This window comes from Plectropomus leopardus, chromosome 22 (assembly GCF_008729295.1).
Source record: "Plectropomus leopardus isolate mb chromosome 22, YSFRI_Pleo_2.0, whole genome shotgun sequence".
Classification (NCBI taxonomy): domain Eukaryota; kingdom Metazoa; phylum Chordata; class Actinopteri; order Perciformes; family Serranidae; genus Plectropomus; species Plectropomus leopardus.
This window is the reverse complement of record NC_056484.1, coordinates 10578782-10590352: the sequence shown is the minus strand read 5'-3', so window position 1 is coordinate 10590352 and position 11571 is coordinate 10578782. Positions and strand designations below refer to the sequence as shown.

Below are 11571 nucleotides of genomic sequence, written 5' to 3'. Positions count from 1 at the left end.
TGAGGGGGACAAAGACGTGGACTGTAGACAGAGGAAGAGGTGAGAGAGGAGGAAGGAGAGGAGCATAAAGAAGATGCAAAACTAAAGGGGAGGAGGAGGGGAAAGAGCTACAATAGCAAAAGGAGGTCATCTTTCAAAAGAAACGACAATTCAGCTGGGACGACAGATGATTTTATTTACTTGATTTTGTGAATTTTGTTGCAACTTCAAAATGACAAGTTTAATGAAATCAATCTAACTTCAATTAACCGAGTCCTCTGTGCTATTCATCTGTATTCTGCTGGTTGCAAAATAGTTAATCATATTTGCATTTTCTTAAACACGTTAACAAAACAGAACTTGCAGATGTCCGAATTTCATCATTGCAAAATTCTCTTTGTGATGATCAAGTTAAGTCAGACTAACTTGGTTTACTGAAGTTGCTAACAGGGTACAAGGTAATTTCACTTGTCATTTTTTAAGGTGCAACAACTTCACAAAATTAAGGTAATACAGCTAAATTTTGATTTTAAGATTATTTTAAGTAAGATCACATTGTCAGATTTTACAGTGTGCCAGTGTGTGTGTGTGTGTGTGTGTGTGTGTGTGTGTGTGTGTGTGTGATCCAAACGTGCTGTGAAAAAAAGCATGATTGCTTAGGCCCATTTGGACCTCAGTAAGGCTGTTTTATATATTTGAATTAGCGCTGCTGCACAGCGCAGGGCTCTTAGTATGTGTGGCTGCATGTGTGCATCCCCCATTAATTAGCGTCTGATCAGGTGTCATCATCAGTTAATTGACCGATAATTACATCATCACTGTCCACCCAAATAGGTCCCTGTTGGGACGAGAGGCGGTGAAGAAAAAGCAGATGGAGGGGGAGAGTGAGAAATGAGGCAGACGTGAGTAAAGAAAAAGAGAAGGGCACACAGAGGAGATGATGTGAGGGACTGATTTCGGGTGGGATAATGTGATTGGTCCCCTTCGCTGTCTGTTATCTGGTAAGGCCAATTAAATGAGCAGAGCGACTAAAGACTCTGGAAGATTGAAAGAGCATTTTAAAATCAGTCAATGATAGATTTTTTTTGCTGCTGTAATTTATACTTGAAGTGTGTTTTGTTAGCAGGCAGTATTAATTAAAAACAATTTGTAGTATACTTGTGGTGTGTGTGTGTGTGTGTGTGTTGTTGGGGGTGGGTGGGTGGGGGGGTGGGGGGGGGGGGGGGGGGGGGGGGGGTGACATTTTTCGGCAGAGTGCTCGGAGTTGCAGTGATAGCATCTCTCCCCAGTCTTTATCATTAAGTAGATAACAGCTCCACTGACTTGAGTTTGTATCACAGCTCATTACAGTCTGCAGTTGAGCTCAAACTGAAGTTCGGCTCAGTTCGGTTCACTTCAGAGTGACTGCTGACTGTCTTTACACTGCACGGACTGATTTCTAAAGTCTCATAACACAAATTATTCTGTTTCTATGCTGAACATAGATTGATTTTATCCTGCTTGTACCAATATGGACAATTTAATTAAGGGAGCAGTATTGGTTTGGTTTTTTTTTGTTATTTACATCATTTAGACACGCTGCATAGAGTAGCATGGGGCAGCTGTGGCTTATGGAGGTAGAGCAGAAGACAGGTGTTTCGATCCCTGGCTCCTCCAGTCTCCTCCGTGTGTGAATGTGTGTGTGAATTGGGTGTGAACATGACATGTAAAAATGCTTGAGTGGTTGCTAGAGTAGAAAAGCAGGTCGCATGTACTGATTAGAGGGGTATTGTTGAATTTGTTCCACACTGACAGGTGCCACAAAGTTTAAAGGAGAAGACACTCTGACTTGTCATAGTAGGATGAGCACAGGTGTTAATTATAGAATTAAATAAATTAATGGTGGAAAAATTCTATTTAGCTGCTTCTGTTTTTGGGTCCTGTAATTTTGCATGCTGCCTCACTGTCGTGGCTTACATGAAGAGAGCAGTGACACCTGACTCACTACTGTGGCAAGCTAAAAGCTTATGCTTGTATTTGTTCATAGAAATGAGTGGAAAATTATTCTCACACACACACACACACACACACACACATATATTTATAAATAATATTTATAAATAATTTTTGGTCTTGCTTTGGTCTTGGTCGTCTCTCAGTCTCGACGCACTCTGGTCTCAGTCAAGTCTTGGTCTCGTTTTATATGGTCTTGACTACTTGACTACATACCGGTAGTACTAAAATACTTGTCATCACACCAGTATTACCACTGACTGCAGTGCCTTAAGACAATATATGTATTTTAAGAATTACTGTATTGTACAATTACACCTTATTTAACGCAGTACTAGTAACATTATTGCAATTACAATCCTTAGCTGTACTGAACAGCCACTTATTGACTGAAGTACTGCAGAAACCTCTGTCCGTGCATTAATAGTAATACCATTTTTCTTATCCTACTCTTTTCTCTCTTTTCTTCTATTCCTCTTTGAACTTAATCTCCTCCCCATGTTTCCTCTCTTTTGCCTTGTCTGTATGTGTTTCTGCTTCTTTACCCCCTCTGTTTGTCTCTCCATCCTCTTACCACCCCTCCTCCCGCAGCACATCCATCTCCCTCACTCCCTCCTGCATCCCGTCTTCTTCATCCTCTTTCCTTTTCTTCTCCCATCCCGTCATCCCTCCCTTCTCCTCCCTCTCCCCTTCAGTCAGAATCGTATTTCCACGGGCTGCCGTTTTCTTTTTTTTCCTGCAGAATAAAGAGCTGCTAATGGAATTATAGTCACTCACATCAGCACGCAGTCTATCATACAACACACACACACACGACATGACTGTGCATGTGCAGGACAGACACACAGAGAGACACGCGGTCAGACAGACAGATTAGTGAGCTCAGTATTATTAAAGTTTTACTCTCCCCTAATCCTCACACTCTCACTCACGCAGCGTGTGCACACACACAAATACTTACACACACTCTCAGTGGGGTACACCCTGTGAGAGGGGCAGGCAGTGTGAGATAAACTGATCACGCAGCAGTACAATATGCTGAAAGTGATTTAGTGTGTGTTTGTGTGTGTGTGTGTGTGTGTGTGTGTTTGTGAGAGATTGTGAGCGAAAGAGAGAGATGATGATGTGCAACAGCAGTCAGGAAGCAGATATTAACTCACACTGGAGTCGACGGTGGAAATAAAGAGGAAGATTTTCCAGTGTGGAGAATCATCTGGGACAGTAGTAGAGCCTGGATGTATGATAAAAGTAAGCTATAGACTTCTGGGTTCTCTCCTTTAAAAAAAAAAAAAACACTCTCCGAAATCAAACCCAGAGTCGAGAGAAAATGGGGAAAATATAGTTCAATCCAAGTAATGAGATGCTCCAAATTGAAACCACAGTGGTATTTCCCATAAGGCACAGCTGGATTTGATACTAAATGACTTCACCGCTGATGAATGTAAAGAACACTTCCTTGGGCATTATTCAAAAGCACAAAGCTCCTAAATATTTGCACATATAATCTTGTGTTGTTTGTTTCGTCAGTGCATTTGTTCTAAGATTGCCTTTAGGGCACCCCAGTCTTTATTTTAGCTGTAATAAAAAATAATAAAGTATATTTATATAGCACATACATAAACAAATAGTACAGCGTGCTTGGCATTAAGAACAGAAATAAAAAAGGACAAATTTACAGGAATGAAATCAGCAAAGTGCAATATCAATAAAACAAGTCATAAAAGGAAATGGACAGTATATTAGGCCCAACTAATATTAGGGAACCAAGCGTTAAACCAAAAAATAAATACATGGAAAGGCCGTTTGATGAAAATGAGTTTTTTAGGCAGGTCAAGGTGCTCACGTGGTGACATTGTCAGCAAGCGGGCTTCTGTTTGACTGCAAACATTGGCAGGAGCCAAACCATGAAAATACCGTTAAGATATACAGTGGGAGAAAGCATGGAGATGTTATGATAAATACTCTATAAATAACAAGCTTAAGGGGGTATCTTGTAAGATATTACATGATGCTTGTGTTAGATTCAGACTGAAAATGTATAATGTTATTTTGTCTTTTTTTTGGATTAGAAAAAAATGTACATATGTACATACAACAGAATGTTTTGGATTAATGTTGCCAACTTAGAAACTTAAAATAAATGTAGAAATAAATTTGGTTGATTCAATGCTCATTAGTATAGCTACAATTGAAAATAACAAGTTGTGTGTCATACAACTGTTTATTCTTTTTTGGAAAACTCCATATTTCATAAGGATATTACATAATAATATTTTGTATCATAAGAGTTAACAAAGAGCACTTTATTAACAAATTTAAACAATATTCCACCATCTTACCTAATGTTTAGAACAAAAACCTATTAAAACATTTAAGTTATCAAACAAGTATAATTTGATGCATGTAACACATAATCTGGCATTCATGAAATTTAAAAAAAAGCATCAAATTAATAAATAATAGCTAACTTTACTATTTTAATTATATGCTACTTTGTACTATTTTATATCTCAGAGAAAAATATAACGTAACCTACTCAAATTAGGCCTGTTTTTCAGTTAGTAATACTGGCTACTTTTCACATCTAAATCATCCAAAACACATACATCTTTTATAATATAATATAATATTACATGAGATATTTTACATAAATACACTGTTGCAAGTAAAAGTCCTATATTCAAATCTTAATTTAAGTACAAGTAAAAAAGGATCAGCATCAAAATATACTTAAAGTACTCCAATTGCATGAATTGGCCCTTTCAGAATGATATATATTATGTTATTGGATTATAATGGATTCTTTAATGTGTTAATTATTTTGATGCGGGAGCTGGTGAAGGTGGAGACAATTTTAATTTGCTCAATTTGTACCAATACACCATCATTTATTAGTTTATTAACTTTGTATGAATAATAAGAGTCTGTAAAGTTCTGACTAGTCCAAATGTCTGCTGTGACAAAGGTCTGACAGGAGCCATTCTGCTTTAGTACAGGCCTTTTTTAGGGATTGTACTTTAATATTTTGCAGTACAAAATGCACAGGTGTCAACAATGAAACTAATATGGCAAAGTTTAATATGTGCTTTGCATCACGTTCTTACTGTTGTGCATGTTGGCGCACTGTCACATTTTTATTGCATTTTTAATGTTATTAGTAACACCTGCACTTTTCCTGCTGCAATATGTCAAAATGTCTCCTGTTAACAAGGCCAATGATATGAACATGTTTACTGTTCTGATTTGACTTCTGTACATTTATTGAAGTGACAGTGTGGTTGCAGCACAGTTACTTATCATAGAGTGTTTTAAAATAGTATTGCTTCTCTTATGTAAGCCGAGGATCTGAATTCTTCTTTCACCACCGCACATGTGAAGTTAAATACAGGAGGTGTGATGTGTGGGTGTGGTGGAGGGTGGTTTGGATGCAAAGCATATCAAGGGAGTGGGGATAAGCAAAACACAGTAAAGCATGCCTTACTTACTGATGTAACAAATTACTTTTTTGTAGAGTAATCTGTGTCTGTGTAATATTGCAATTTTTAGATGAGTTATTAGAAAGGACCAATTTCTTTCATTTTCTGAGTATCAGAGTCAGAATTAGAAATACTTAATTGATCCTGGAGGAAATTTAAAATATTTAAAAATATAAAGTAGAAATACAGTAATAATAAAAAACATTTGGCACTAGTATGTGTACACTTAAAAAAAATAAATATTTTTAATGAGCTGAGTATGTAAAAATATAAATACAGTATTACCAAGAAATAATCAGCACTAGTACATGAAATTTTAAAATTAGAAATATATAAAATTTGCTGAGTGTGTAAAGTGTGTAAAAATATAAAACTATATGCCTTATACTACAGTACAATGTATTAAAATAGTATGTAAACTCAGAAGTATAAAATATGTTTGTGATGCTACAGTATACAACAGATACATGAGTAATTTGCTACAATGTTCTAGTAACTTGCCAAACACTTATTGTGTAGCTGAAGCAAAAGCACGTGTGTACAGATATTTTGTATTAAGCGCTTAGCAAATGAGGTCAGAGGTCACAGACTAGATATTGCTGTGTAATTTTATACATGTATGCAAAGCCACTTAGCTGCTGAGCAAGTGTGCCTTTAATTTTGGGACGATACGTCAAAGTTTGGGCACCTTTTTAAATGCATGATGTGAAGGAAGATGCTTCTGGGATGTGTGTGTGTGATCCTCGGGGTGTGTTGTAAAGACTGTGAGTTCATATGTAGAAACCTATAGCTCTAAAGTGAGAGGAATGGGATTTCAGCGGATATTGTAACCACCCTGTAATCGTAGCAAGCATACAGGATAAGTCTATCGCTCTCCGCCTCCTCTCTCTAACCTCTGCGCATCTCCTCTCACTTTCTCCTCTTTCTCTCTCCTTATCTCTGCTGTGACAGCACAGGTTGGATTAACTTTGTCGGGGGTTCTTCAAGTTTTGCATTCTTTTTCTTCCTAAAAGTGGCTTTGCATCTATGGGATTTGTGAACCTGAAACTGGGAATTACACATGGTCATATTTGACTCAAAGCAAAGATGCACGCACTGTACAGATATTACTGTTACAATCAAGATTAAGGTTTTATTATTGTGTGCAACTAGATCTGTTGAAATGTTTCGATGGCGTCAGCCTCTATCATCAGGTTGCTGCTATAACGTCCCCTAAAAACACTCGTTGAAGCTCCTTCATTCCATCTGCTGTAAACATCTTAAAAAGTAATCATCCATACATCTGCATAAACACTATGCCATTTTGCACACAATAGTATATTGTCATTATGATTCTGTCTAAATAATCGTATTAGGCATTTATCTGTTTTTTCATTGTATGTTGAGTCACGTCTGAGATGATTTTCTGTCAGTACAGAAAATTAAATTTACTTAATCTGAATCTGAGAAGCTAGCTGGACTTTGTGATTTCAGAAATATGCTGTCATTCAATTCTCCATTCTAAGAAACAGTAAAAAGTTTGTTTGCCTGATTAGTTTTGTCGTAATAACAACTGTTGACACGTGAGTAACACATGCAAGCTGTCTCAAACCTGGAAAAGGGTACGTGGTTTCACAGAGTGCGTAATCTTCTTCGTGGTGAGAGCATTTGTGGAATCCTTGTTCAGATGTCAGAGGGAAGGAGGAGAGGATATTATAACTGTCTTTAATCTGGCTAAGCATACAGTATGGATAATCCGCTCTCTCTTACTTTCCTCACTTAGTCTTATTCCTACAATTTGTCTGGGCGACACAACTATATAATCTCACTGAGATTATTGTAATTCTGTCTCTCATTTGTGCCCTTTTATTTTATTCCACTACGTATATTTGTTGTGTGCAGTGGTTTTATTTTATTCTCAGGCTTGATTTTATTTTATTCTCTGCATTTACTCCCTCAGAGTGAATGTATGACTCTGGCACCCCTGTCATTATACCATATTCTTTACTAATTTCTCTCAAATAAATTGAGATTTCTACTTTTTTGACTGCATGAAGTTGTTGGACTTTGGTTTATGAAAAATAAGTACTTTATAAAAGTAAGCTGTATGGCAATTAAACAACATTTCAAATGCTTCCATTTCTATTCCTTTAACCCTTTGAAACCTGAGCAAATTGGCTTGATTTCTTTAAAAAAAAACATGGGAAGAGAGTGACTAGCAATTTTTAAAAGTAATGGCCAGAAAAAATACTAAGGAATTAATAATTAATAAAAAGATAGATGAAAATTACCTGAAAAAACATACAGTTAAAGAACCAGTTCACCCAAAAATCAAAACTACATACGCTTACTCTTATCTGTGGTACTATTAATGCATCTCGATTGTTTTGGTGTGAGTTGCAGACTGTTAAAGATGCAGATCTACCTTCTCACCAATATAATGAAAGATAGATGGCTTTCAGCTTGTGGTGCTCAAAGAGCAAAGGCATCAGTCCATGACTAGTTGCACTCGTCCTTCTGTACAGCGACATATTTGCAGGTGTAGTTCAGGAGAGGAAATAGCTCCGGGTCATGATTTCTGGAAAGAGACATTAATGATGAGTTTTGCACAACAAGCCGAGTGCCATCTAATACCATTATATTTGTGAGAACACAGATTTCTCTACGGCCGATATCCCCAACACTTGGCAACTTGGCAGAGAAATATATATTTTTGATTGGGGGCAGCACTGTATGGAGCCAGATCAAGGCCAAAAGGTTTATTAATTGGGGAAAAAAATTAAAAAAAATAAAATTTAAAACTGAAAGTTAAAGTTGTGATCTTGAATTATAACAACAAAAAATCCAAAACATTTTCAAAATAAAAATAAGTGTGGGAAAAGTTTAATTTAAATTCTTTTGAATACATTATTTTTAATTTTCACATATCTAATTTCATATTTGAGGTCTCATTTCTTTCAGTTGCAGATTTTATGTTTTAGATTCAGATCTTATTTTTTTGTGTTCCAATCTTACTTTTTTGGTTTCGGGGTGTTTTTTTTTAAAAAATACTTTCAGGTTTTTTTTTTTAACTTTCAGATTGTATTTTTTCAGTCAGTTTCAGAGTTTTGGCTTTTATCTGGTTTAAGAGTTATGAGATAAAACAAAACAATGTATTTTTTATATAATTATATAATGTTAGCACAGAGCCTGATCATTACACCAGCCAGTAGTTGCTGGTCTGATGAGTGGTGTTGAGTGTGTGTTGACACAAAGTGAATGGACTGCATAACCTACACAATATGCTGAGGAACTAAACAGCGCACAGTTAGCTCTGTTGTACTTGTTTGACAGATGGGAGTATATTAGTCATCGTCTATTCTACAGGGGGAGATTTCAGTGTCTGAAAAATATACAGGGCTCACTAACTGATCTGTCAACAATTCAAACACCCTTGAAGCCTCCAAAGTAAACTACCAAACTGGAGAAAACTGAGACACTGTATCAATCTCGAGGAGCCGTGCGTGATGAATTAAATCAACAAGTGAATCACTTACTGACCGAAGGATGTGATTTAAGAGCTCACTGACAGTTGTGCTGTTTGCTAACTTTCTTTCTCCTCTCTCTTCTTCTCTGCTCCACTCCAGGCTCCGACTACTCTCCCCCTCCCCCCCTTCCTCGGCCTCCTCCTCCTGGCCTGACCAACGAGCACAGTGGCGGTGGCAGCCATGGCGACCATGGTGGAGGAGGGGGCGGGGTCAACCACGGGGTGGGCGTGGTGGGTCTGGCTCCGGAGCACATCGCCACACCGGGGGCGGCCCTGAGCTGGCAGGCGGCCATCGACGCCGCACGGCAGGCGAAGATGATGGGCAATGCCGCATCAGGCGGAGGGGCGGGGCTTGGGTCGGGAGGGGGCGGGCCCATCTCCACGGCCAGTTCTACGCAAAGGAAGAGACAACACTATAGCTCTAAGCCCAAGAAACAGACAACGACGACAGCCACAAGGCCGCCACGGGCCCTGCTCTGTCTCACGCTCAAGAACCCCATCCGCAGGGCCTGCATCAGCATCGTAGAGTGGAAGTATCCTTTAAATAACCGTTCGTGGAGGTTTGTCTTCATACTGTTTGTGATATGGAATAAGAAGCAGTATATTTCACTTTCAAGAAAGTGTTTTTAAAGGTTGACACCTGACATTTTCATTTAAAGAGATACTTCACTGATTTTTAACCAGCTTTGTATCAAAACAAAGTAGACAGTATGTATGTGTAGATGAACCATGTTACACTAGATGCCCTATATCCCTCCTCCCACCGCCAAAACTGATGTAAATTACGTCATTTGGAGGAGAAAATGTGAAACTACAGGCTGTAGTTCCACATTTTCTATTTTCTCATTGCCCGCAATGGCCCGCCATCAGCTGCCACCTCGAAGAGTATACAGCTAATCAAGAGACACACTCACCCTTCTCTCTCTCAAATTCGGACCAACATCACACCAAAGGGTAAAACCAGGCAGGACAGATCAAACATAAATCAAGGTTACGTTACTGCTTTGCCTATGTCTCACCAAAGATGTTCTCAGAAATGTATTTTAATGCCCTGTTTTACCATAATGGCGAGAGTAAGTCAACCGAATGTTGGCGCCACACTGCTTCCTGCACAGTGCAGTCTGAGGCCAAAAAAACTGAGATCAAACAGTAAAACTAAACAGCGCTCATCGAATATAAACCAAGATTCTGTTACTGCATTGCATCTTCTCACCTCAAATGTTTTCAGAAACATGTTTTAGGTTCTGTTTAACTGTAATACGAGATCTGGCCGCCATTGTTTCACACAAACCTTTCACATTACGTAACCCACTAGTGGGAGCATAGCATTCTGGTATTCTTTTTGTCGTTTTTCTCTGTTTTCTCTAATCATGTGGCATGTTTGAAAAGTAATTTTTTGAGAGGGCCTCCTTTATATCTGTGAAATACTTCTTCATTAATTCACTTTTGTTGGATAGCCTGAATCTATCCTTTTTAAGCTCCTAGTTTTTTATGTTTATATGTTACATGTTTTGCATGTAGTTGCCTTGTTCAAAACTTACAAGATGGGAACATTTAAATCAGGCAAATGAGAAATTCCTTTTAAAATGAACCTGCCGGAGAATGAACAGTCAGTCTAGGAGCAACAACGTACAAAATCCGAAAAGTGCAGCACAGATGCTATCTTTAATGGAGTAAATAGAGGAATAAATCATCAGAGATGTAATTGTTATAGTCTTCAATGATGCAATGTAATTGTAATGTTTAAAGCATTTACTGTACCGTCCAAATCTTATCTAGTGATCCACTTGAAACTAAATGGTGTATTTAATACGAAGGCCAATTACAGCTTGGGCATTTTTTCATTTACAGAGTGCAGAACAATCATTTTCGTTCCTAAAAAAAGATTTTGACTAGCTGCTCAAAAAGAGCCCAAACCAGAGAAATACACATATAAATCTGTAAATCTAACAGAAATAACAATGATAATGTATTTGTTATAGCCACTTTGCATCTCTCCAATGTGGGATGGATGAAAAAAAATAATAGCAATGAGGAGAAGCAGGAGAAGACAGAGGAACATAAGGGATGTAGGACCTTTCTGTCACGTTGGATGTTCGTATTAAACATGGCCAAAGCCTTGTGAGGTTAACATTTATGACGATAATCCCAGTGAGCAGAAACATCAGGCTTCAGACTATTCTGAATTCTTTGTTTCCAAATGTTTTTCTGCTTTTGAAACAAGCTGACACCAGCTCGCAGTGGATTTCTTTATATCGTCATGTGCTTCAGGCAGGCTACTGCAAGTACATTATGTAGTCTACATTGCTACATGAAGCTACATGTTTATGTCAGCGAATCCTGGAATCTCGGTTCTCGATGTTTTTGATTTCTCACTGATTTCGGATTATATTCCCGCTGGAACATGTGCAGTTGCATTTAGAGGCTTTTGTTGGTGATTTTTTAACGTTAGAAAGTGCAGCTGTTCCAGTATAGTCATTCCCCTGCTGCAATGACAACGCAGAGACCCAGAGATGCTGACCAATCAGAGCAGACTGGGCTTTTTTGGGAGGGGCGCTTAAAGAGACAGGCACTAAAATGGAGCGTCTCTGATGACAGTGGGTGAATACAGGTGTTCAG

The 11571-nt window shown here is 38.2% G+C and overlaps 1 protein-coding gene across 1 annotated transcript in view; it reads left to right on the top strand.

Moving 5' to 3' along the window:
- Positions 1-9252: 9252 nt before the first annotated feature.
- Positions 9253-11571, top strand: part of LOC121961140 (voltage-dependent L-type calcium channel subunit alpha-1C-like) — a 185241-nt gene continuing 182922 nt past the window's right edge. Inside the window, 1 exon segment of the mRNA XM_042511013.1 lies at positions 9253-9485. Coding sequence (XP_042366947.1) covers positions 9268-9485 — 218 coding nt within the window. The 5' untranslated portion in view covers positions 9253-9267.